Genomic DNA, 26,919 nt, shown 5'->3' on the forward strand with positions numbered 1-26,919 from the left:
ATCCATAGACATCAAGATAATAATTTTCTGATGAACTGTTCAGAAGTTATAAGCAAAAAAGTGCATTTTTGGTATCTCAACACCCATAGGTGGCGCTGTTCCCAAATTTGGCATGGACCCCCAGATCATGGTGTAGATGAAGTGTACCAAGTTTGGTATCGATTGATCAAAGTTTGGCCGAGATACAGCATCTCAACCGATTTTAGGTCAGTCTCAGTAAGTTCACAGCATCATAACTTTTTTTTAACTAGTGTTCAAAAAATTCTGTTCAGTCATTTCTGTGCGGCTCAGTCCAAAGAACATCTGAGCCAAATTTCAGAAGAATTGGACCAATTTTGAAGGAGGAGTAGTGTTTAGACTGAATACTGTACTTTTCAAAATGGCCGCTACTGTAATGGGCGGAGTCTTAATGTAAGGTATGGAATGGAATCTCCATGAAGAGACAAAATCAGATGTACTAAGTTTTGATTTTCATACAGAAATAAGTGGTTCAACGAGTTATAAACATTTGAATGTTGACATATTTTGGACTGCTGGTGGCGCTATAGAGTTTGGGGCCTAGAGACCCGCAAAAAGTTGGTCAGATCACTAATAATGGTCCATCTCTAACATGTGTGCCAAATTATACATCATTTCCCATGTTCCCTTCATAGGGCTGCCATAAGGACTCCATAGGCGAGAAGAAGAGAGAAAAAAAAAAGAAACGTACAGATACAATAGGGGCTACAGCCCTCTGGGCTTGGCCCTAAATATAGCTGCAAGCAGCGATACCGGGGCCAAGCCCTGAAGGGCTGTAGCCAGAGCAACGAGCGGGCCGAAGCAAAATGGCCGAAATGGAACTTGCATTGGATTGACCTTACCCACCCCGGATTCGATCCCACGACCTCTCGGGTTTGGGACGAGTGCCTTAGCTAAGTGCGCCACATTAGTTGACACACTGTTTGCATGGCACAGAAGAGAGGTTAAGGTGTGAGAATTAACTCAAAAGCCCGAAGTAGCATTTTAGCCAGATTAGCATGCTACGCTAAAAAAATGCTAACGTTGCTCAAAGTTAACCAGATACCTCAGGAGACCCATTAGAGTCAATAGAAACGTGTTAGCATTTTAGCTAATTAGCATGCTAAGCTAACTAGCATAAATCAACAAGCACAGGCACGGTCAACATCCAAGAGGTACATGTCGGGAATGGGAGTGAATATCATAAATCTGGTCTTAAGATATAAAATTTTACAAAATTGAACCAGATTTCAAAGGTGTAATTGCAAAAAAAAAAAAAAAAAAAAGTTTATTCAACTCAATATTGTGGACAGACGTCATGTTGGAAAATGATGAATGAGACCGAGTTGGCATAACCCACAGAATCCATAGGCACCAAGATCATAATTTTCTGACTGACTTTTCAGGAGTTAGGCAAATGTGCATTTTTGGTATCTCAACACCCATAGGTGGCATTGTTCCCATTGAACCCTCAGATAATGGTGTAGATGGAGTGTACCAAATTTGGTTTCGATTAAATTAAACTTAAGACTAGATAGCCTCTGAACCGATTTGAGGTTGACCTTGTTCAGTACACAATTTAATAACTTCTGGTTAATGGTCATGCAGTTTGCAATTAATGTGAAGTCAAACATAGGCATGCTCAATTCCAGTAGTTATTTCTTAGTAATTAAAAGGGGTTTCAAATAGGTTAACTTTTGCAATAAACTTGCAAAATGTCAAACTATAGAGTGCATAGCATGTAGTCTTTCAGGACATGCACCTCTTGTTCAGCCATGTTAAGTTTAAAAGATATTGGAAAGGACTTCAAAATAGTGTACAAGTAGCTTTAACAAGTCTGACAAAATTCTCATCTCGGTCTCAAGTAAAGACACTAACAGATTAAAAGGTTAAACAAAATTAAACTTCTCCCATTGTGTATTGACAAACCAACTTTGCAGCAATTTAATAAAGCAAACAAGAGTAAAGCATTGAAGTGAGGGTTCTTTATTAACAGAAATAACACATCCCCATAGTCAAAGACAGAAATATATTTTTGGAAATGTATACAACATCTTCAATATTCACAATTTAAATTAGGGAGGATAAAAAGAGCTACCTCAAGCGTACACAGGATTGAAACTTAAAACACCACATTTCCAGTAAAAAAAAAAAAAAAAAAAAAAATAAGTTTCAATTTAAAACCAACAAGGCATTACTTATTTTGGGGTATCAGCAATAGAAGTGGGAGATGGGGGAGTTGGCTGGTTTACTTTTGGCTGGGTGTCTAGTGGAGATTCCACCATAAAAAGGTCAAGTTCCGCTAGGTCTTCACTTGGAGCTGGTGGTTGTGTAGGTGGGGAGAAGTGCACAAGTGGACTGTTGGGTTGTGGGGTGTCTGTATGAGATTTCTCTGGATATGCCAGGTGGGTAATGTAGTGGTTGTGTATTGTTATGTTCATAGTGGGGAGGTCCAAAATAGAGTCCATTATTGTGTCGGTTGTGGCGTTTTTTGGAATTTGGATCGTGGCTCGGAGAACGTGGTTCTCGATGTTAACAGATTTTATTTCATCTGAAGTTGTGGTGGTTATTTTGAGCCTGGCGTGTGTGTGTAGTGTAATGGCGTCAGTTCTGTAAAATATATCGCACTTGTCACACAGGACTCTTGTGCAGGAAAGTGCCATGTTATGCAACTTATGCTTAAGTGGACAAATGTATATTATGGTAACTTTGGCGCCAATTATGTTTCCAGTGACCTGTTCAGATGTGGTGGGCTGTAGTGGAAATGTGGGGTCAGTGCATGTGGTGGGTGTGAATTTTGTGTCTTTTGTTGTGGATAGGAATTTTGTACCTCGGAACATCCGTAAAGAAACATTGGTTATATAAAACCAGGAGTCCAGCTGAAGGTTTTGCTCGCCCCAGACAGTGAGCTCCATTATTCCTGTGGTGTCCGCTATGGTGTAGACTGCCTTTTCTAACAAGACATCATCCTGAAGGAAGGCATGTCCTTCGCTTTCCCTCTGGATCAGCTTTGCGGTGATGTTAACCTGAAGAACATTAACAATACAAATTAGTGTCATATGACACTTCTAGTTTCATTACTATTCATATCCCACTATGTAGTCTAGTAACAGTAACTTTACAACTATGTCAACCAACTCTTCGAGAAGACAACAAGTTGACTTTTAAAGTTACCTGAAGGAGCATAAACAAGATATTGGGACAGTCTAATACGGTTACTATTACCTGATATTTAATTATGAATTCAGTTCCTGGATCTGTGGAATGTGCAAAGGTGTAAAGAGCATAGTAAACCTGCATTTGTTAACCAAGCTACTAACATCTTGAAGGGTTTAGAATTGATTGAGAAGTTATTTTCTTCGCCCTCCCCACCACGAATACTTACTCTGTGGTATTCCATGTCGATTTGCAGAATCTGACTAATTGTTTGGTCTTGAATGGTGACCATTATGGTGGGGTTGTAAGGGTAGTCAATTGAAGTCAAACAACACCATTTTGATTGGTGGGTGAAGAGTATGTCCATTCCATCTTCTCTCCTTGATGGCTGGACAACCACATTATTGAGTTGGACCGGGCATCTAAAACATGACAAAAAAGACCTTAGGAAAAACAAAGTTTGATCTTGCAGACTAGAAGTTGTAACAGGTTTTCATTTTCAACTTCAAAGTGTCATTTTAAGTCTTCATTGATATCACAATTGTAAAATTCTAGACAGTACCCTTCTCCTGTACAGGTTCAAAGTATCAGAAGTAGAGACAAAAACCCCACAAGTATTTGTAAGAGTGAAAGTAAAGTTTACCGGTCTTTCTCAATCTTCAGAAACTTCGAATGGAGCTCCACCTTGAACACCACAACCTTACATACTTTGTGGCGTTGTTGTAAGACTCCTTCAAAGTACTGTCTTTTAACCCCATGACGCAGAGGTGTGACATTGTGTATGTAGCCAGTAACAGACTGGTTAAGACTGGCAGTTGAAGTACTTGCCATATCTAGAAAAAAATTAAGATAGGATATAGAATTAGTACATGTAGGGTTTAAGAAACTGAAAACATTTTACACACATAAGAACAAATTCTTACCGTTTTCTGTTCTTCAGCTGACTTCACTACGGTTGATGCACCACGTGGTCAAGTTTGAACCAAATAAAATAGCTTATTTAAATGTTTTTTTGCAATTGTGCAGCTTAATTGAGTAATGAGGAAATTGTTAATGAGCTCGTTAGTTTATTGTGTTCACATGATAATGACAGGTTCACATGATATGGACAACATGCCATATGTTATTATTAACTTGTTTGTATACTTTTATATATCATTTTCGAAATGTTGACTGACAAATGTTGCTGTTTTTTTATTATTTAATCTTATTTAATCTTAATGATTTTTGTGTACATTGTTCAGTATTTGGTTAGTAGTTCATTAACATTAGCATAATAATTAAGCAAAATCATGAAAAACTTTTCTAAGAACATGAAATTGACTCTGAAACAAAATATATTTTATAATAAGAAATATCTTTAAATAGTTTGTATATATAATTTTTTTCATGGTTTAATATATTTCTGAAAACACAAGCACACATCTGCATCAGTGAAGTGAAACTTGTTGGGGGTTATGATATCAAATGTAACAAAACAATACAGTACCGCAAATATAATGTCTTTCAATAACTATGAATATATAAAGAATATAAAATATCTGCAACCAGCAATATGGGTAGCAAGTGTAATGCAGAGCAGGATGAGCAACTGAAAATATGTATAGTTATTCCTGTATTGTTGATCAGATGTTCTATTATAATGTCACCCCAAACAAAAATTAAAACCTGTGACATCATCCGTGAGAGCATGTTATCACACTCTGCCAACATATGGAACACAGTCACCATAATTTTGAAAATATGTTTTAATATAAAAAGGAACACAGATCAAGCACTAACTTGCATGCTAACCAAGAATGTTTATGTAATATAGTGCAGAGCAAGAAAAGCAAATACAGCTGAAATAGAATGTAGATTAAACAACAAATAAGTTCAGAAGTGGACAAGTTAAAAAAAATGAACAGCAATTCAGATCAGATTGACCAAAAAACAAATTTATGCTACAATACACACAGAAAATCCAATATCTGGAGCAAAAGCAACATTCACTTCAGTCCACAAGAGCTATTTGGTGCATGTGCAACCATCGATGCATATTCAACGAGCTTCAGAGGAGAGGTTAAGGTATGAGAACGTTCACAGAAGCATTAGAGCACATGCTAACCAATTCATCAAGCTGCACCTGGTCTTAATTTGGCAGTATATCAAGGAGAGAGCATGTGCTGCTCGGTTTATCTGTTTTTCTAAAGCAGGTATGTTTGTTTTAAAAGTGTCTGTGTATTGATTATTTCTTCTTAGTTTTGATTGTGGATATTTTGCTCAAATATTTAATATGTTCATTTTGCTTGTTGTTTGCAATGACCATGTGTTCAAAATGGCAACTCCTTTGAAGTGTTTTCTCTTTACTTTAATTGGATAGTTTTCTTATTATGCTAGTCTATTGTTTGATCTGTAATGCAATTCTGGAGTTTATCGGAAGGTAATTTTATGTTTAATATTAGGGATTTTGTGTGGGTTTTTATTTTTATTTTTTGGTAAAGTGATGCACAAGAATTTACTAATTCTGATTCAGATTGTTTACAAATTATATAAACAAAGTAATTTAGTTTTAGTAGTCTACACTATATTTTCTTGAAAATGGTCTTCTTAATTGATAAAGCTTAATAAAGAGTTTATAATTAACTATGAAAAGTTGTGTAACTTGAATATATGCTAAACCGTACTACTTTTTATGTGTGCTGGTGAATTGACAAGAGTGTGAGTTGATTTAACCTTTATAATTCTTGTATATGTAAAAATAATTTGAATGTACTTTTTAAATGTATGTTAAGTTCCTAAAATGCTTAACTTATCACTTTTTTGCATGTGGTGGTACACTGGTAAAAGACAAAGTTGAGGTATGACAAACTTCTTGAACTTTATTAAAATGCACTTAGAATATACTGCTGAAGTAAATGTACTGTATAACAAAGCATGCCTGACAAGTATACCCATTTTTTTCTTTTATGTGTGGTGGTGCACTGGTTAAAGACTGCAAGCTGAGGTAAGGCAACTATTTGTAACCATTAAAAAGAGTTTGAAGTATATTGTTGAAGTAAATGTTTAACCCTTGTGCATTGTTCAAATTCACTACCTTTTTGTTATGTTCAGGATAAAAACATCAACTTCATTAAACTGCTGTAAAAATGTCTCTATTTATTTTTTATTTTTGCATGAATCTATCAATCAACCTCAGTCCTAATGAAAACTACTACATTTTTAAAACGATCCAAGATTTCAACTCTTTAAGTGGCAAGTTCATAAATTGTCACTTTCAATATAAAAGTATTGTGACTGGATTTTTTTGTTACTTTTTATTACAGTCTTGGGTATGTAAAAGATTAGTAACATCATTGGCTTTTATGCACTTTTAGTTTTTATGCAACATTAGAAAAAAAAATTATCCATTTTATTATTGGTGGCTGTTTTTGCCCCATTGACTTCTATTATAATGACATTTTGATTGCAAAGCCATGACACCATATAATCATGCATTCTTGTTTTGTGGTTTTCTCTGTTGGGAAGAGGTAAAATTTGTTACTCCAGTTGATCACTATGTGGGACCATGAACCCTTTAGATGGGCTTTTGCAAAAAAAGCTTAGTTTCTGACTTGTAAATGAAGCTATATGGGGTATAACAGCATATTATATTGTGTGTGTGCGAAACAGAGAGAGAACTTTGTGCACTTACCTTGATGTATTTGAGAAAATCAAAATGTACAGCTCAGAACTACATGGAGTAAACAAATGTTTATGCACCTACTGCCTTTTAATGATTGTGTTAAGTATAGATTAAAAAAAAGTATGTGGATTCAAACTCTTATGCCATCCTGCAGGTCATTTGATGGTGTGGAATGGCTAAGGAAAGGGCTTGACTTTGTACAAAAGTCTTAGAAATTATACAGCTGGACCACTCCAGCAAGCTGTAGCTTATTTTGAAGTTGGTATTGCATTTTGGTTCATAATAAAATTTTAAGGTTTGAAACTCCCTTTACCATCAAGGAAAGACAAGCACTTCACACACAGGCCATCCTATATAAGTGTGCATAAACACTACTTTTTTGTTTACTCCATGTAGTTCTGAGAGCTGGGGTGCATTATTGTTTTTTTTTTTTTTTTGTGGATACATCAAGGTAAGTGCACAAAGGTCTCTCTCTGTCACACATACATGCATGCATACACGCACTATCAAAAATCAAATTTTTTTTATTTTTATAATGGAGGTCAATGGGGCAAAAACAGCTACCAACAATAAATGAGGGTGGAAAAAAGTAAATCTAATGCTGCACAAAAGCTAAATGCATTAATGTCAATGTTGTTAATTTTTGGCATGCCCAAGACTGATAAAAAGAAATCGTTTTTTTTTTTAATCCGTGATGTCATTTATGAACTTGGCAATTAAAGAGTGCTAGTAAAAATGCTAGTTTTGATAAGGACTGAGGTTGATTTGAATAACTTGTGCAAAAAAAAAATCTAACAAATTCATCTCATAAATTTTTACAGCAGTTTAACTGAATGGATGTTTTTATCCCAAACATAATGAAAGGGTAGTGAATTTAAATGATATACAAGGGTTAAACGTATAGCAAAGCATGGCGGACAAGTATAGGCTACTTTATTTCTTTTTTTCTTATGTGTGGTGGTGCACTGGTTAAAGACTGCAAGCTGAGGTCAGTCAACTTTTTGTAACTATTAAAAAAATATATACTGCTAAAGTAAATTTATAACAAAGCATATCTGGCAAGTATACCTTTTTCTTTCTTTTGTGGTGTCTGCTTGGTTAAAGGCTGCGAGTTGAGAATTTAAATGCTTGCTTTTTTCATAGCAAAATTAAGACTGTATCCATGCGTGCTCGGCAATCTTAAGTGATTCATCAGTACGTGTCTTGTTAAGGGCTTATGTGAATATTAATTATGTTGCTGGTAATTATAAAATCTTGTATTGATATTTAAATGAAGAAACATTTTCTTATTCTGTTGTTTTCTTTCCTGGTGATAATGTATTTTCTTGAAAAATTGTCTCCTTAATTGGTTTATTAAAGAGTTTATTTAGCTGTGTAATGTGTTTTTTTTATTTATTTATTTATTTATTTTTTTGAAAGTGAGATGTGTAAATTGAATATGCTAAACAATACTACTTTTTTATGTGTGCTGGTGAATGGATAAGAGTGTGAGTTGAGGTAACATAATTTGAATATAATTTTTAAATGTATGAAATGAAGTTCTTAAAATGCCTAACTTATCACTCTTTTTTGCATGTGCTGGTACACCTGGAAAAGACCAAGTTGAGGTGAGTCAAACTTTTCGAACTTTATTGAAATGCATTTAGAACATACTGCTGTAAATGTTTCAATGCATAACAAAGCATGCCTGACAAGTATACCCTTTTTTGTGTGTGGTGGTGCACTGGTTAAAGACTGCGAGCTGAGGTAAGGCAACTTTTTGTAACTATTAAAAACACTTAGAATATACTGCTGTAGTAAATGTTTAAATGTATAACAAAGCATGCCTGACAAGTATACGTTTTTTCTTTATGAATGGGGTGCCTGGTTAAAGTTTGGCAAGTCAAACTTTTTGAACAATTAGAATACACTGTTTAAGTACATTTAAATGTATAACAAAGCATAGCTAAAATGTGTACCCTTTTCTTTTATGTGTGGTTGTGCACTGGTTATAGACTGCGAGTTTAGAAATTAAATGCTTGCTTTTTTCATAGCAATATTAAGACCGTATCCATGTGTGCTGGGCAGTCTTTAGATATTCATCAGTACTTATGTCTTGTCAAGGGCTTATGTGAATAATGTTGCTGCTCATTATAAAATCTTGCATTGATATTTTAGGAAACATTTCTTGATGTTTTCATTCCTGTTGATAATGTTTTCTTGAAAAATGGTCTCCTTAAATGATAAAGTTTAAAGAGTTTATTTAGCTGTGAAATGTTTTTTGTGAAATGTGTAAATTGAATATGCTAAACAATACTTATGTGTGCTGGTGAATGGATAAGTGAGAGTTGAGTTAACCTTTTATAATTTCAATATAATTTTTAAATGTGTGAAATGAAGTTCTTAAAATTCCTAACTATCACACTACTTTTTTGCATGTGCTGGTACACTGGGAAAAGACTGAGTTGAGGTAAGTCAAAATTTTTGAACTTGCATTTAGAACATACTGCTGAAGTGTTTAAATGTATAACAAAGCCTGGCTGACAAGTGTACCTTTTTCTTCTATGTGTGGTGGTGCACTGGTCTAGACTGCGAGCTGAGGTAATTCAACTTTTTGTAACCATTTAAAAAAAATAACTTAAAATATACTGCTGTAGTAAATGTTTAAATGAATAACAAAGCATAGCTGGCAAGTATGCCTTTTCTTTCACTTGTGGTGGCACATTGGTTAAAGACTGCGAGGTAAGTCAAACTTTTTGAACATTGTTTAGAATATACTGCTAAAGTACATTTAAATGTATAACAAACCATAGTTGACAAATGTATCTTTTTCTTTTGTGTGGTGGTGCACTGGTTATAGACTGCGAGTTGAAGTTAAATGCTTGCTTTTTTCATAGCAAAATTAAGACCGTATCCATGTGTGCTGGGCAGTCTTAAGATATTAATCAGTACTTGTGTCTTGTCAAGGGCTTATGTGAATATGTTGCTGGTCACAAAATCTTGCATTGATATTTTAATTAAGAAACATGTCTTATTCTCTTTTCATTCCTGTTAATGTTAGTACATAACATTTTTATGTTAATCATTTGAACTGTTTGAATAGCTACAGTGTAATCAGGTTCTGATGCTTTAAGAATTGAGAAGTACATGTAGTAATTCTGATTTCGTGTTCACAGATGCCGCGACCAACAAAGAGGTCGACCATAGCCAAACGGCTATATGCACAGAGATGTGCAAGTACAGAGGCTGCACCGCTTCCTCTTAAAATAACTGAAGCAGAGTTTCCACCCCTTCCTCTTAAAAAAAGGGCAGAGGCTGCACGACCACCTCTTAAAACATACAAGGCCGAGGTAACGCCGCTTCCTCGTAAAAAAATGGCCGACTGCTCCGGCAGTTGTAATCCTGGCCCCACCCAGCAGGTTCCACCCCGTCCTGCAAAAACAAACGGGAAAGAGGCTGCAACGCTTCCTCTCAAAATAAGTCAAGCCAAGGTTATGCCCACACCTTGTAAAAAAAAAGGCCGGTTTTGCCATCGTGTAGAAACCACCCCTCAACAGGTTCCACCCCTCCCTGTGGGTACAATTGGGGTAGAGGCAAAGATGCTCCCTCTTAAAACAAGTCGAGCCGAGGTTATGCCACATCCTCGTATAAAAAAAGGTCGGTTTTGCCATAGTGTAGAAACCACCCCTCAACAGGTTCCACCCCTCCCTGTGGGCGCGATTGGGGTAGAGGCAAAGATGCTCCCTCTTAAAACAAGTCGAGCCGAGGTTATGCCACATCCTCGTAAAAAAATAGGCGGTTTTTGCCATCGTGTAGAAACCACCCCTCAACAGGTTCCACCCCTCCCTGTGAATCCAATTGGGGTAGAGGCTGCACCGCTTCCTCTTAAAACAAGTCAAGCCGAGGTTGTGTCACGTCCTCGTCCAAAAGTGACAGACAAAGAACGCCTATGTTCGATGTCGGAAATTTCCAACCAAACAAAACCCAGATATACCCTGCCTATTTCCGTTCATAAACCATCTATTCCTGTTCATAAACCATCTATTCCCGTTCATTCACTGTCTATTTCAAAGCGATTCCCATTGAACTCAAACGAAAACAAAACAAAAAGCTCAAAACAATGTTTCAACAGGTGTGACCAATCTGTCAAAAGTTCCAGACAATCTGCAGGAAGGTTTGCTATCCCATCAAAATTGAATGCGAATGCTTTGAACACTTTAAATGTGTGCGCTGATTCTCCACAGAAAGCAGTGCTAAAAGGTTCTTTTAATCAAGCTGATGCCCGCTTTGGTGATTCCAGTTTTCCATCCACGTCTGGTAAAGCCCTTTACAGTGAAGTATTAAAACGCTCACCCAAGGTCTGTGAATCCGTAAAGACTGAGGTAAGGCCATCTGATTTTCAAGTAGACTCTGGCAAACCCCGGCAACCCCAGATGAAGCACCCCATGAAAACCCAAGTAAAATCCATGAAAAAACCTATCCAAACTAACCAAAACATTCCTGCAATTTGCCATGAAAGTGCTTGTTGTGATTTTCCACAGAAATCCATGCTAAGAGGGTCTTTTGATCAAGCTGATGCCCGCTTTGGAGATTCACGCAACAGGCAGTGTGGCGCCATCGGTCTCACGGCAGTGTTGAAAAGCAAGCTGAAGAATGTGCTGACGTGGACTACACAAGATCTGGACGGTGTCTTGGTTGAAGGAACACGTCTTTACGAGTCTCTAAGAAAACATGGTAACATAAAAGATAGAGAAGTCAAGGGTAGGAATTACATTGCAGTCCATGAATTACCGAGGAGACACATGTTGGGTAATACTACATTTTCCATCGAGTACGCTCCGTCTCTGACTGGTTTTGTTAATGTCAATGAGTACCACGAGTATGACCAAGCCATAAGCGCTGTAGCCATGCCACTTGATGTAGCCCTTCAGCAAACTCTACTGAGTGCTGATGCTTTCTTGTTAACCATTTGTGCCAACACATCTGCAGTTATTAAGCAGGGGTCATGGTATGCAGTCGTTGACTCTCATGCCATCAGGACAGACACAAGTTGTGTAGTCTATCACCGTACCATAGAGTCTCTGTACGACTATATCAATGACATGGCACAGTTGTTTGGGGTACCTGAGCCACCATTTGAGATAACTGGAGTTTTGGTTCATGCAGATGCAGAAGTGTCTGATCCGCTGCAAGAAGCAGGCAGCAGCGGTTTCCCATGCTCTTCCGGTAAAGCCCTCTACAGTGATGTCTTAAAACGCATACCAAAGGTACGTGAATCTGTGAAGACTGAGCCAAAGACCCCTGATTATCCAGTACCTGTGGATGAAGTTGCAGATGTGAGAAACCCTAACCTTCCAACACAGACAGCCTCTAATGTGTTGCCAAGTAAAGGTAAAAGATTGAGGAAAGAAAAGCACATTGAGCTGTCAGGTAAACGGGTTACAAAATCCCACGCTGAAACTGTTATAACCGATGATTTGATGATCACTGATGTTTCAGTTCCAGATGTCTTTTTTTCTCCCTTAACACATAATGAGAAGCAAGTTTTATGTGAGCTCATACAAATGTCCAATGATAACAGTGACCATAATGTCATAAACTTTGGTCCCATTTCAGCTCCGTGTCAGACAAAGGCCATTAAACCAGATGGCAACTGTTTTTTCAGATCGTTGGCACATGCGATATGTGGAAGCGAAGAGAAACACTTGAAGGTTCGCCGTGCAGTTGTGAAACATCTGAAGATGAATACTCCACTGTTTGAGAGGTATGTGAGAAGTGAGTATTCTTCAGCAGAGGATTATCTGACACGATCTAGAATGTTTTATTCTGGCTCATGGGTAACAGAAATTGACATATTTGTTGCGGCCGATCTTTTCAAAACCACCATAATGACTTTTAATGACAGCCGATGGAATGCGCACAAACCTACTGGAGAGGTATCCACTCAGAATGCAATTTATCTGAAACACTGTAACCGTAATCATTATGAAGTTGTGACATGTGTTAAGCACCGAGATCGAGATGCTGTTTGTGCAGGAGCATGTGGAAATGCGGTGTCAAATGAGGTCAGCAAACCATGTCTGCGTAAGAGAAAGGTAAGCGATGTCGCAGAATGTTGTCCCTCCAAAAGGCATCGGGAGAGATATCGCAACGACAGTGAGTACAGAAAAAAACAACTGAAGTACAAGAAGTCAAAATATGGTAACGACCCTGATTACAGACAAAACATAATTGAGCATGCCAAAACAAAATATTGTGATGACACCGTTTACAGGGGCGAAAAAATGGAGTATGATAAAGAAAAATATATGAGGGATAGATATTACAGAGAGAAAAAAAGAGAAATTCTTCGTGATAAATATCTAAAAAATGTTGATGTTCGTTTATCAAAGTGTCAACGTTCTAAGGCCAAGTATTTGACCAATATTCAGTTCCAAAAACGTGTTTGCCAGTATTCTAGATTGAAATATAAATATAATGTCTCTTTTCAGGCAAGTGTATGTGAGTACTCAAAGAAAAAATATCTGCAAGACCTGGCCTTCAAAGCAAGAGCGCGTGAGTATTCAAAGAAAAAATATCTGCAAGACCTGGCCTTCAAAGCAAGAGCGCGTGAGTATTCAAAGAAAAAATATCTGCAAGACCTGGCCTTCAAAGCAAGAGCGTGTGAGTATTCAAAGAAAAAATATCTGCAAGACCTGGCCTTCAAAGCAAGAGTGCGTGAGTATTCAAAGAAAAAATATCTGCAAGACCTGGCCTTCAAAGCAAGAGTGCGTGAGTATTCAAAGAAAAAATATCTGCAAAACCTAGCCTTCAAAGCAAGAGTGCGTGAGTATTCTGTGATGAAATACCATAAAGAAATGAACTTCCGTGTGCTTACAATACAAAAAGGTTGTGAAAAATATGCAAGAAAGAAGGAACAACAAGACATTGATGTTGCTATTGGTCATTTTAGACAAGAAATTAGTAGTGGTCCAGAGTTTGTGTGCTCTGTCTGTCACCGTTTACTTTTCAGAAAGCAGGTTGTTGAATGTAGAAGACAATGCTATGAAGACAAAGGTGTAAAAATCGCTGCTTTGGGAAGAAGATGCATCACAACCAGGTATGTTCATGTCTGTGATCAAAAGTGTGAAGGATCTTCTGCTCGTTCCTCAGGATGCAAATTATGGATTTGTCTAACGTGTCATCGAAAAATCCTTTGTGGACAACTGCCCGAAGAGAGCGTTGCAAACAACATGCATTTAGTGGATGTTCCAAATCAACTGAAGTGCCTCAACTCTTTGGAACAACATCTCATTGCACGTAACATTCCTTTTATGAAATTACTGTGCCTTCCTCGTGGTAAACAACATGGATGCCATGGCCCTGTAGTGTGCGTCCCAGTTAATGCCACAGATGTGTCCAATATCCTTCCACGAAATGAATGTGACGACAAGATGATAAGGATCAAACTGAAACGCAAGTTGACCTACAAAGGGCATTATGAGTACAAGTATGTACACACTGATCGTGTTAGAAATGCTCTGAAATATTTAATCCGGTTCAATAAGTGGTTCAGTGATGTGGAGATTAATCGGCAGTGGATCAACTCTTTGAATGAACCCGAAGAAAATGTTGTAGATGAAATGGAGCAACAAGACGTAGTTGAAAAGATTGATGACGAAAATGACCTTGATGAACAGCAAGAGGAAGACCTTACCTACATCAAAGAGCAAAGTGGTCTTTTGTCAGATACGTCATTGCAACCTGTGGACATCGGTTCAGAAGTAATTGATCAGCATTTCCAGGATGTATTAAATCTGGCACCTGCTGAAGGTAACAGTCCTGTTAGTTTGTTATCTGATAGGTCTAACGAAGCAAAATGTTTCCCTGTTCTGTATCCAACCGGTGGTCCGACATTTCATGATAAGAGGGAGGTAAAAATAACATTGTCGAGATACTTGAATGCAAGAATCCTCAATGCAGATGGACGTTTTGCACGAAGCACAGACTTCATTTTCTATGCGCAGTATCTGTCGGAGATTGATCAAGTTGTATCCAATGTTTCAATCGCTTTGCGCAAAGGATCTGAGAAGAGTTTGTTGACTGAAGTGACATCAGATGTGCTAACAAACCCAGACTCGTTATCTAAAATCTTGAATTTTGATGAAGGATACAAGTTTTTGAGACCAATCCGTGGAACACCTCCATATTGGCAGTCTACTCAAAAGGACCTTTTTGCACTTGTAAGACAGCTAGGTATTCCAACTTTCTTTGCATCCTTTAGTTCTGCGGATCTCAGATGGCCAGAAATGATTAGTACCATAATCAAACAAGAAGGGAAAAATCTGAAAGCAGATGAACTTGACTGGTCTGAAAAATGTGGATTGATTAGACGAAACCCAGTGACTGCTGCAAGAATGTTTGATCATAGATGGCATTGTTTTCTGAGAGATGTAATCATGTCTTCAGCTCAACCGATCGGTAAGATAGTAGATTACTTTTATCGGGTAGAGTTTCAACAGCGTGGATCTCCTCATGTTCACTGTCTGTTTTGGGTTGAAAATGCCCCAACGTTAAAAGAAGACAATGAAGAAAACGATGGTTTGGTTGCTAGTTTCATTGATCGTTACATCACTTGTGAGACCCCAAGCGAGGATGAAACTGAACTGTTTGAGACTGTCAACGGTGTTCAGAAGCACAGTGTCAGACATTCAAAGACGTGTCGTAAGAAAAAGACAGTTTGCAGATTTAATTTTCCACGACCCCCATCAAGCCGTACCTTTATTACAAGAGGTGGTAGTCGAGACGATTTGAAAAGCTGTGATGGAAAAGATACTGCACGTACAGTTTTAGAAAGAGTGAAAAAGGCTTTAACAGCTTCTGATATGGATTATGACTCTACTGATGCATTTTTTGAGTCCATTGGTATTAACCAAGCTCTCTTTGAGAAGGTGTATGCGCAGTGTTCCAAAAAGAAATCCGTTGTCCTTAAAAGAAGTCCGAAAGACGTCTGGGTGAACCAGTATAATAAACATTTACTGCGTGCCTGGCAAGGCAACATGGATATCCAGTACGTCACTGATGCTTACTCCGTAGTGGTTTACATTATCAGTTACATCACAAAAGCAGAACAAGAAATGGGATTGTTGCTGCAACGTGCGCAAAATGAAGCCATGAATGGAAACCTTGAAGTGAGATCATCACTGAAGATGCTTGGTAGTGTATATCTTCACAACAGAGAAGTTTCTGCTCAAGAGGCTGTGTATCGTCTGACCGGTATGCACTTGAAGGAATGTTCTCGTAAAGTCCAGTTTATTCCAATTGGATTGAATCCTGTAAAGATGAGTTTGCCTCTTCGTGTCATCAAAAACAAAGTTGATCAGTCTGGTGAAGAAGCTAGCTTTTGGATGACTAGTCTGGTTGACCGATACAAGAATAGGCCAAACACGGAAGAGTTTGAGACCCAATGTCTTGCAAGTTTTTGCTCTGAAAACAGGATCTTGTCAAAATCGGAGGTTTCTTCACAAAAAAAGTCTTCTGAAGACAAGGTGATCAAGCTTAACAACGACTGTGGTTATATGATGAAGAGAACTCGAACTGACCCTGCTGTTGTTCGATATCCGAGATTTTCTCCCAAAAAAGATCCAGAAAAGTACTTTCATTCATTGTTGCAACTTTTCTTGCCACATTATGAAGATTGTCAGCTCAAGCCTGAGAGTTTTAGCACTTATGAGGAATTCTACAACAGTGGTGCTGTGAAATGTGGGAGAAATGTGACTCCAGTCAAATGTATTGTTGATGCTAATCGAGCACTCTTTGAAAAGGAAAGTGACAAAATTGATCGAGCTCAACAGCTTTTGGAGCAAGGTGTTGATTTGGAAGATGCTTGGGCTGCGTTATGTCCTGAAACTGAAAAGGAACGTCACGAGTGCTTAGAACTAAGGAAGAGTAATACAATTCCTGATGAAGATGATTCTGAGTGTTCTATTCCAGATCTTGTAGCGAACCCTCGAACTCCATACGGTATTGAAACCAATCAGGCTGGAATGTCTAGAGAAGAGGCATTATGTTTACTGCGATCATTAAATGCACAACAATGTGCAATCTTTTACAAAGTGCGGAAATGGTGTTTAGAGAAACTTCTTGGTGAAAACCCTGAACCATTTCACTTGTTTGTCACTGGTGGAGCAGGCACAGGCAAGAGTCATTTAATCAAAGCGATCTACTATGAATCTTCCAGACTTTTATCTCAGCTGTCCGAAAACCCTGATGATAGAAGTGTGATTTTAACTGCGTCAACCGGAGTGGCCAGTTTTCAAATTGGTGCTTCTACAATCCATAATACCTTTTCCATAGGTGCTAATGTCAAACTGCCATATCAGCCCCTAAGTGATGACAAAATCAATTCACTGCGTGCAAAACTTGGAGGTTTGCAGATTCTGATCATTGATGAGGTGTCTATGGTTGACCATCACCTTTTGTCTTATGTTCATGGTAGATTGAGACAAATTAAGCAAACTGGTGACTACTCAATTTTTGGAAGAGTCAGTTTGGTCTGTGTTGGTGATTTTTATCAGCTACCGCCAGTCAAGGGAATTCCCCTGTACGTTGATCCAAAAGGAGTGAATCTTTGGGACACCAACTTTGAAATTGCTGAACTAACACAAGTTGTCAGGCAACAAGATGCATCTTTTGCTGAAATGTTAAATCGTCTGAGAGTTCATAAAAAGAACGAAACTCTAAGCCCAAATGACATCGACATGTTGAAGCAACGTGAAACTGGTGAAGAATGCGATGCTATTCATATATTCCCTACAAATGCTCAGGTTGATGAGTACAATATACAGAAACTTAATGAGCATTGTCCTGAGGCAATCACTATTCACGCTAGAGACTTTGCTAGAAATCCAGAAACTGGAAGAATAGAAAGGAAAGTTGGATTTCATGCAAAAGTTTTCAACTCGTGTTTGGACAAATGTGTTTCCTTGGGTGTTGGTGCCAGAGTAATGCTTAGGAAAAATGTTGATGTTTCTGATGGACTTGTCAATGGAGCCTGTGGCACAGTTGTCCACATAAGCAGAAAACAAAGACGTGATGATGATGAAGATGATGACTTCCCATCAGCTATCCATGTTGAATTTGATGATCCAAATGTTGGTAAAGTTCAGAGATCGAAGCTGCGACAGAAATTTTCTCCAAATTCGACTGTTATTGAAGTGGAAGAAGATCAAGTCTCAAACGATGGTGGTTTAAGACGTCAGTTTCCACTTAAATTGGCATGGGCATGCACCGTTCATAAAGTGCAAGGACTCACAGTAGATCAAGCGGTCGTCTCACTTGACAAGGTATTTTCTCCGGGACAAGCATATGTTGCACTGAGTCGTGTGAGAACCCTCGATGGACTAATAATTAATAACTTCAAAGACTCTGTCATATATTGTAATGAGAAAATTGACTCCGCTATGAAAAACATGCCCCGACTTGCTTTAGAAAATTACAGTTTTGTAAAGACACCTGGCGTGTTTACAATTGCTCTTCATAATGTACAAAGTCTTCGAGCTCATGTTCAAGATCTTCAAGTTCACAGACAGATAATGAATGCAGATTGCATCTGTTTAACTGAAACGTGGCTAAAAGTTGAAGACCAAGTACAGATTCCAGGATTTGTTTTTAAGAGCAATCCAAGAGCTAAATGTTATGACAACAGTACTCCACTTTTCACTGATTTAAAACTACAAAGAGGAGGTGGAGTTGGACTATTCTGTTGTGAAAACATTCATTTTAATGTCAGGGTTCCAGAACCTTGTAACTTGGAATGTCTATACTTTGCAGTTCCACATCTAAGTTTGAATGCTGCTTTGCTGTACAGACCTAATTCATATCCACTTAATCTGTTTCGACAAAATATGTTGCATGTTATTGATGAGCTGGAGAAACAGTCAGGAAAGAAAGTGATTATGGGAGACTTCAATGAGGACATCTTGACATCATCTACAATTGGTACACTAATGGAACTACATGGATACAGTCAACATGTGCAACACCCTACCACTGAAAAAGGTACACTGATAGACCATGTCTATGTTAAAGATGCAGAAAATGTCTCTGTTGAAATTGTGCAAACGTATTACAGTTACCACCAAGCAGTCCTTATTTCACTGAGGTAAAAATTAATGTGTGTGATTATGTAATGAAATCTGTATAACCTGCATTATTTTTTTTTCTTGTCTGTGCTCTTACTTGTTCAATGTTCATCCTGAGCTTCCAACTGGCATACAACTGCAGGGCAAGTGTACAACTGGAGACGGTATGTTCTAAGTCTATCTATATCTAAATGAATAACTCTTATAATGATCCATCAGTTGAATATGTACAGCTGTTCCATGTTATGATTGAAGTGTTATCTGAAGGTAATCCATTTTATCAATGCAACACTCTGAAATGAGAATTGTATCACTGTATTGTCTGTTCTGTTTTTGTGTCCATATGATATGAGCGCTATCCTGAGATTCCAACATGGTCAGAGTCCAGTTAATCCAGCCTGTAATTCAAACAAGTGATCATCATTTTCAAACCAACATCTCCCATAATTGCTCTTCTTTCTTGAGCTAGTAAGCTTCACCCAGCCAAGGTAACTGTAGTATTTACTTTGTATTCATCTTAATGTAGTATTATTATTATTATTATTATTATTTTAATTCTGCTTAAATTCTCAGTTTTGAGAGATTTATTTTTAACTGACATTTAATCCATAATCTAATTTCAGTCATTCTAAGCCATCCAAATCATAATGGATGCTTCCAAACATTATAGGAAGCATCCACAAAGACTGCCTGCATCCATCCATTTGTCTCCTAATATCACAATTAAGTCAATAGAACAACACAAAATTGGTAAGTAGACTCAGTTGTGCATGATTACACAAGCAGAATAAAGGCATGGTTAAGTTCATCAACTATATGCAAGCACATCTGCAAGTCATTTTTAGACGTATGGAATGCACAAGTCAGAATTTCTCCCATACAAGAGATTCTGTACTCCATCCAACACACAATTATGTACCTCAATAACTTTCTTAATGAAGAAAACAACTGATGAAAATGTAGTAGAGTCAGAATAAAACTAATTAATTTGTTCAGGCACTGTTTCACCTAATAGCAATCTATTTTCAGGTTTGTGCATCAAGTCTCACTAACTACTGTCAAAGGAAAGTGTGCAGATGTCTACATATTTCACTAAAGGTTTCAGATGTGCAAACACTTTATCAAGCTTTTAATGTTCCATGAATGTATTTTCAGATTTCTGCAATACGCTACATATTTGAAACTTCCTCCTTATCCTATATTTGATTTTTCTACGCCATGAACTGTTTTTATGAAGAGGCACACAACCAATCAAAAGGTAAATTCATATATCTGCAATAGTCCAATTGATTCATTTCTTAAAGCAGTCTTTCACCTGTTGATACATTTTCAGGTTTGTGCATCAAAACCCAATATCTCCTGTCCACTACTCCCAAAAGGTGAGTGCACAACAAAAACCATTTAGCAATCTGTACAAACACTTTAATTATCAAGAAGTTAATTTTCCATGAATGCATTTTCAGATTTCTGCAATTTACTACACATCAAACTTCCTTCTCCAATATGACTCTCAGCCCCATGAACTGTTTTTATGAAGAGGCACACAACCAATAAAAAGGTCAATTCATATATCTTAAATACTTGAACTGACTCAACTTTTTTTTAAAGCAGTCTTTCACCTGTTGATACGTTTTTCAGGTTTGTACATGAAAACCCAATTTCTACGATCCACTACTCCAAAAAGGTGAGAGTGCAACTAACATCGACATCTGTACAATGTTTGAGTTGTGGAAACACTATCAATCCATTAATGTTCCATGAATGTGTTTTCAGATTTCTACAATATTCAAACTTCTCCATTATATGATTCTCTGCTCCATGAACTGTATTTTATGAAACTGCACAAAACCGATAAAAAGGTAAATTTAATTGTATAATCTGTGCAAGACTTGAATTGATACCACTTCTTTGAACAGTAATTTGAAACGATCATATTCTTTCAGTTTTGTGCAGAACAAGTCAATAACTACTGTCCACTACTCCCAAAAGGTGAGTGTACAGATGTCTACATTTTAGTTTCAAAGTGTTTTAGTTGTGTAAACACCTATTTATCAAGCATTTAATTTTCAATATTTTCAGATTTTTGCAATGCATTACATATGTGAAACTTCCGCTTATCCATTATGATTCTCTGCTCCAAGAAACTGTTTTTATGAAGAGGCACACAACCAATCAAAGGGTAAATTCATATCTGCAATACTGTAATTGACTCCTTTCTTAAAGCAGTCTTTCACCTGCTGATACATTTTTCAGGTTTGTGTATGAAAACCCAATATCTACTGTCCACTGTTCCCAAAAGGTGAGTGTACAACTAACATAGACATCTGTACAATGTTGGAGTTGTGTAAACACTATCAATCCGTTAATGTTTCATGAATGTATTTTCAGATTTCTACAATATGCTACACTTAAAACTTCTCCATTATATGATTCTCTGCTCCATGAACTGTATTTTATGAAGCTGCACAAAACCGATAAAAAGGTAAGTTTAATTGTATAATCTTTGCAAGACTTGAATTGATGCCACTTCTTTCAGCAGTAATTTGAAAATCATATTTTAGTTTTGTGCAGAACAAGTCCGTAACTACTGCCCACTACTCCCAAAAGGTGAGTGTACAGATTTAGTTTCAAAATGTTTGAGTTGTGTAAACATTATCAAACCGTTAATGTTCCATGAATGTATTCTCAGATTTCTGCAATGCGCTACATATGTGAAACTTCCTCCTTATTCATTCTGATTCTCCACTCCATGAACTGTTTTTATGAAGAGGCACACAACCAATAAAAAGGTAAATTCGTACATCTGCAATACTCAAATTGACTCATTTCTTAAAACAGTCTTTCACCTGTTGATACATTTTTCAGGTTTGTGCAACACGTTACACTTCAAACGTCCGTCTTATCCATTATGATTCTCTGCTTCCTGAACTATTTTTATGAAGAGGCACACAACCAATAAAAAGGTAAATTCATGTATCTGCAATACTCAAATTGACTCATTTCTTAAAGCAGTCTTTCACCTGTTGATACTTTTTCAGGTTTGTGCATGAAAACCCAATATCCATTGTCCACTGTTCCCAAAAGGTGAGTATGCAACAAACGTAGACCTCTGTACAATGTTTCAGTTGTGTAAACACTATCAATCAGTTAATGTTCCATGACTGTATTTTCAGATTTCTGCAATACGCTACATATGTGAAACTTCCTCCTTATCCATTCTGATTCTCCGCTCCAAGAAACTGTTTTTATGAAGAGGCACACAACCAATAAAAAGGTCAATTCGTACATCTGCAATACTCAAATTGACTCGTTTCTTAAAGCAGTCTTTCACCTGTTGATACGTTTTTCAGGTTTGTGTATGAAAACCCAATTTCTACGATCCACTACTCCAAAAAGGTGAGAGCGCAACTAACATCGACATCTGTACAATGTTTGAGTTGTGTAAACACTATCAATCCGTTAATGTTTCATGAATGTATTTTCAGATTTCTACAATATGCTACACTTAAAACTTCTCCATTATATGATTCTCTGCTCCATGAACTGTATTTTATGAAGCTGCACAAAACCGATAAAAAGGTAAGTTTAATTGTATAATCTTTGCAAGACTTGAATTGATGCCACTTCTTTCAGCAGTAATTTGAAAATCATATTTTAGTTTTGTGCAGAACAAGTCCGTAACTACTGCCCACTACTCCCAAAAGGTGAGTGTACAGATTTAGTTTCAAAATGTTTGAGTTGTGTAAACATTATCAAACCGTTAATGTTCCATGAATGTATTCTCAGATTTCTGCAATGCGCTACATATGTGAAACTTCCTCCTTATTCATTCTGATTCTCCACTCCATGAACTGTTTTTATGAAGAGGCACACAACCAAAAAAAGGTAAATTCGTACATCTGCAATACTCAAATTGACTCATTTCTTAAAACAGTCTTTCACCTGTTGATACATTTTTCAGGTTTGTGATGTTTACTCCAAAGGTAGACGTCATCGACATCTGTACAAACAGTTGTGAAACACATCAATCCGTACGTTTCAGATTTCTCAATATTCAAATTCTCCATTATATGATTCTCTGCTCCATGAACTGTATTTTATGAAACTGCACAAAACCGATAAAAAGGTAAATTCATTGTATCTGTGCAATATCAAATTGGCTGCATTTCTTGAACAGTAATTTGAAACGTTCATATTTTTCAGTTTGTGCAGAACAATCAATAACTACTGTCCACTACTCCAAAAGGTGAGTGTACAGATGTCTACAGTTTTAGTTGTGTAAACACTCCTTTATCAATCATTTAATTTTCCATAATGTATTTTCAGATTTCTGCAATACTACATATGTGAAACTTCCTCCTTATCCATTCTGATTTCCGCTCCAAGAAACTGTTTTTATGAAGAGGCACACAACCAATAAAAAGGTCAATTCGTACATCTGCAATACTCAAATTGACTCGTTTCTTAAAGCAGTCTTTCACCTGTTGATACGTTTTTCAGGTTTGTGCATGAAAACCCAATTTCTACGATCCACTACTCCAAAAAGGTGAGAGCGCAACTAACATCGACATCTGTACAATGTTTGAGTTGTGCAAACACTATCAATCCATTAATGTTACATGAATGTGTTTTCAGATTTCTACAATATTCAAACTTCTCCATTATATGATTCTCTGCTCCATGAACTGTATTTTATGAAAAGCACAAAACGATAAAAAAATCTATGTATTATGTGTCAAACAGAATTGATTCATTTTGCTAATTTTGCTCCTTCTTTTGCTGACAGTCAATACAAAATCTGGTTCAAGTACTTCAGAAAGTTGTCCCGGCCTAACTCTAAACTGATGCAGGCAGCACATAGTTTAAGATATCCAATGCATGCCACATAAAGTGACAATTCTATGAATGATGGGATCTTTTTATATTTGGCGCAACAGCAATACTAAATCCGTCAATGCAGATAGCTCCTGTGAGTTTTTTCCTAAAGGTTTTCCCTATGCCATGTTGTATGATCCTCTTCACTAATTTAGGAGTTTTCCTTGCCACTGTTGCCTTCTGGCTTGCTCACTGGGGTTTTAAGGCACAATATTTTCAATGTAAAGTGTTTGTAAAGAACAATAAATATATGATGTATTAGAATATACTTTTGTCCTTGCTTTCATAAACTTTAATGTAGTCTTTCAATGTCCTTTTTTTTTTGTTTACTGATCTAAATTTAATTATGTAGAATTTGTTTAATATATATTAATTGACATCTCCGAGCACAATTCATATCACACGGTGTTACATAGAGGATACATGATAATGGATAAAATGATATAGTAGTCATTTTCTTTGCATTCAGGTTATTTCATTTGTACTATGAAATCTGGAATTGAAAGAAACTGGAATTGGAGAAAATAGTTAAAGTGATTATATTTAGTGTACACAACACAAGTATTCATGCTGTAAGGCTTAATTGATGATCCCATTTAAGTGTCTTGAGTGTCTTTTTTTTATTTCTTTTGATTCTCAATGAAACCAACAAACATAAAATGCTTTCTTATGGTATAAAATGGCAGGAGTTGACCCACTAAGTGCACATTATTTTTGTTCATAACTGTCAATTTAACAAGTATAAAACTTAGTGGAAATGTTGCAAAGATGTCCCCGTATTGTTGATCAGATGTTCTATTATTATGTCACCCCACAGAAGAATTGAAACCCTTTACCTCATCTGTGAGAGCACAATTCTTCTCATAAAATGAAACATATGGCACACAGATACTATAATGCTGAAGATATCTTTTTATATAAAAAGGAACACCGATGATGCATAAACTTGCATGCTAACAAATAATGTTTTTGAAGCATAGTGTAGAGCAGGAAGAGCAAATATGGCAACAGTATAATATACATAAAAAACAAGATCAGAAGTAGAGATGTTCAAAATGAATAAAATAAATCCTCAAATCCCCGTATTTATCAGATGTTCTATTATTATGTCACCCCACAGAAGAATTGAAACCCTTTACCTCATCTGTGAGAGCACAATTCTTCTCATAAAATGAAACATATGGCACACAGATACTATAATGCTGAAGATATCTTTTTATATAAAAGGAACACCGATGATGCATAAACTTGCATGCTAACAAATAATGTTTTTGAAGCATAGTGTAGAGCAGGAAGAGCAAATATGGCAACAGTATAAGTATAATATACATAAAAAACAACATAGAAGTAGAGATGTTCAAAAATGAATAAAAAATAAAAATCCTCATAAAATCCAACATCTGGACAAACACAATATTGACCACCTGGATTTGAAGCCCCAACCTTAGAGGGTTGAAACCAGCAGCTTAGAAGAGTGCACCACTCAGTCAATGCACATCACAGCATACTGTATAAGAGAGGTTAAGGTGTGAGAATGATCTCAAAACTTCAAAATCAACAGAACATCAGATGAGAAAGACCAAAACACATTCTTGATTCAATGTGAACACAGAGAAAATCCAATGGCTTGAACAGAAGCAACATTAACCACCCTGGATTCGAACCCATGACCTTTTGGGTTTGGGACTACGACCTTAGCATAGTGAGCCACATTAGTTGATGCACATTTGAAATGCCAAAGAAGAGAGGTAAAGGTGTGAGAATGATCTCAAAACTTTAAAATCAAACAGAGATTCCGATGAGAAAGACCAAGAAAATATTCTTGATTCAACACAGAGAAAAGCCAATGGCTTGAACAGAAGCAACCTTGACCACCCTGGATTCGAACCCACGACCTCTTGGGTTTGGGACCAGTGCCTTAGCTAAGTGTGCCACATCAGTTGACACACAGTTCACATGGCACAGAAGAGAGGTTAAGGTGTGAGAATTAACTCTCAAAAGCCCGAAGTAGCATTTTAGCCAGATTAGCATGCTACGCTAAAAAATGCTAACGTTGCTCAAAGTTAACCAGATAGCTCAGGAGACCCATTAGAGTCAATAGAAACGTGTTAGCATTTTAGCTAATTAGCATGCTAAGCTAACTAGCATAATTCAACAAGCACAGGCACGGTCAAGTTCAGAGCTGTACATATCGGGAACGGGAGTGAATATCAAAAATCTGTTCAGTCATTTCTGTCAGGCCCGTTCTGAAGTTCATCTGATCAAATTTTGAACAAAATTGAACAAGATTTCAGGAAAGAGTAGCGAAAAAACTGTATTTCATTCCATTCAATATGGCGGACAGACGCCATGTTGGAAAATGACAAATGAGACATCATCAGATTCGGCATAACCCATGGAATAAAATGACATAAAAATATCAAAAATCGAGCAAAATTTACAGTAGTTATAAGGGGTTTTGCAAGAATCGTTATATCTCTTGAACACTAGGTGGCGCTGTCTTCCAACTTCCGGGGTACCTCCGGGATATGGTGTTGATGATGCCTATCGATTTTTGTGAAGATGTGTACAATAGATCAAAAGATATAGCAATTTATGACAAAATTCAAAATGGCGGACGGGTGGTCCTGGTGGTCTCGACAAAATTGACATCCACAGATCCGGAATGATCTAAAGAATCCATAGACATCAAGATTATAATTTTCTGATGAATTGTTCAGAAGTTATAAGCAAAAAAGTGCATTTTTGGTATCTCAACACCCATAGGTGGCGCTATTCCCAAATTTGGCGTGGACCCCCAGTTCATGGTGTAGATGACGTGTACCAAGTTTGGTATCGATTGATCAAAGTTTGGCCAAGATACAGCATCTCAACCGATTTCAGGTCAGCCTCATTAAGTTCACAATTGAATAACTTTTGAACAAAGACGAAAATCAAAAATCTGTTCAGTCATTTCTGTGCAGCTCAGTCCAAAGAACATCTGAGCCAAATTTCAGAAGAATTGGACCAATTTTGAAGGAGGAGTAGTGTTTAGACTGAATACTGTACTTTTCAAAATGGCTGCTACTGTAATGGGCGGAGTCTTAATGTAAAGTGTGGAATGGAATCTCCATGAAGAGACAAAAC

The 26,919-nt window shown here is 37.0% G+C and overlaps 3 protein-coding genes and 2 long non-coding RNA genes across 7 annotated transcripts; 4 read left to right on the forward strand and 1 right to left on the reverse strand.

The window, feature by feature from the left end:
* Positions 1-1,061: 1,061 nt before the first annotated feature.
* On the reverse strand, positions 1,062-7,263 carry LOC113116484 (uncharacterized). 3 transcript variants are annotated; one of them, XR_003294025.1, is made up of 4 exons: positions 3,797-7,263; positions 3,383-3,575; positions 3,223-3,254; positions 1,062-3,023 (listed from the first exon to the last, which is right to left on the reverse strand). XR_003294025.1 is itself a non-coding variant. In XM_026284676.1 (3 exons), the coding sequence occupies exons 1-3, from the start codon at positions 3,982-3,984 to the stop codon at positions 2,196-2,198; spliced, it is 1,209 nt and encodes a 402-aa protein (XP_026140461.1). In that variant the 5' UTR covers positions 3,985-7,263; the 3' UTR covers positions 1,062-2,195. The 3 variants fall into 3 exon arrangements, 1 of the variants encoding a protein (XP_026140461.1); XR_003294024.1 differs by having other exon boundaries at positions 1,062-3,254; XM_026284676.1 differs by lacking the exon at positions 3,223-3,254.
* A 2,907-nt stretch (positions 7,264-10,170) lies between these two features.
* On the forward strand, positions 10,171-13,858 carry LOC113116780 (uncharacterized). The gene is made up of 4 exons (XM_026285108.1): positions 10,171-10,287; positions 11,041-11,253; positions 11,338-13,663; positions 13,749-13,858. The coding sequence occupies exons 1-4, from the start codon at positions 10,171-10,173 to the stop codon at positions 13,856-13,858; spliced, it is 2,766 nt and encodes a 921-aa protein (XP_026140893.1).
* Positions 13,859-14,229: 371 nt separating this feature from the next.
* LOC113116782 (uncharacterized) lies at positions 14,230-18,942 on the forward strand. The gene has a single exon (XM_026285109.1). It carries the CDS (start codon positions 14,230-14,232, stop codon positions 18,940-18,942), a length of 4,713 nt encoding a protein of 1,570 aa, XP_026140894.1.
* Positions 18,943-19,000: 58 nt separating this feature from the next.
* LOC113116486 (uncharacterized) lies at positions 19,001-22,797 on the forward strand. The gene is made up of 19 exons (XR_003294026.1): positions 19,001-19,406; positions 19,542-19,668; positions 20,074-20,176; positions 20,252-20,297; positions 20,382-20,476; positions 20,557-20,602; positions 20,692-20,777; positions 20,862-20,907; positions 20,998-21,217; positions 21,307-21,400; positions 21,480-21,525; positions 21,608-21,707; positions 21,784-21,881; positions 21,957-22,002; positions 22,092-22,192; positions 22,269-22,314; positions 22,404-22,497; positions 22,577-22,622; positions 22,705-22,797. It is a non-coding gene; the product is annotated as an uncharacterized LOC113116486 (long non-coding RNA).
* Positions 22,798-23,293: 496 nt separating this feature from the next.
* Positions 23,294-23,617, forward strand: LOC113116487 (uncharacterized). The gene is made up of 3 exons (XR_003294027.1): positions 23,294-23,342; positions 23,419-23,464; positions 23,554-23,617. It is a non-coding gene; the product is annotated as an uncharacterized LOC113116487 (long non-coding RNA).
* Positions 23,618-26,919: the final 3,302 nt, after the last annotated feature.

The sequence above is a fragment of the Carassius auratus genome, chromosome 16, assembly GCF_003368295.1.
Source record: "Carassius auratus strain Wakin chromosome 16, ASM336829v1, whole genome shotgun sequence".
NCBI lineage: Eukaryota > Metazoa > Chordata > Actinopteri > Cypriniformes > Cyprinidae > Carassius > Carassius auratus.

What these genes read in the sequence shown, in the direction of transcription:
- LOC113116780 (XM_026285108.1), top strand. Translation starts at nt 10,171, where the DNA reads ATGGCCGACTGCTCCGGCAGTTGTAATCCTGGCCCCACCCAGCAGGTT. An exon ending in AGCACCCCATGAAAACCCAA is followed by an intron (nt 11,254 to 11,337) that starts GTAAAATCCATG and finishes GATTTTCCACAG; the next exon opens with AAATCCATGCTAAGAGGGTC. An exon ending in CCATAAAGAAATGAACTTCC is followed by an intron (nt 13,664 to 13,748) that starts GTGTGCTTACAA and finishes TGGTCATTTTAG; the next exon opens with ACAAGAAATTAGTAGTGGTC.
- LOC113116782 (XM_026285109.1), top strand. Translation starts at nt 14,230, where the DNA reads ATGATAAGGATCAAACTGAAACGCAAGTTGACCTACAAAGGGCATTAT.
- LOC113116484 (XM_026284676.1), bottom strand. Translation starts at nt 3,984, where the DNA reads ATGGCAAGTACTTCAACTGCCAGTCTTAACCAGTCTGTTACTGGCTAC. An exon ending in CTGAAGATTGAGAAAGACCG is followed by an intron (nt 3,576 to 3,796) that starts GTAAACTTTACT and finishes GTCATGTTTTAG; the next exon opens with ATGCCCGGTCCAACTCAATA. An exon ending in TCGACATGGAATACCACAGA is followed by an intron (nt 3,024 to 3,382) that starts GTAAGTATTCGT and finishes AATGTTCTTCAG; the next exon opens with GTTAACATCACCGCAAAGCT.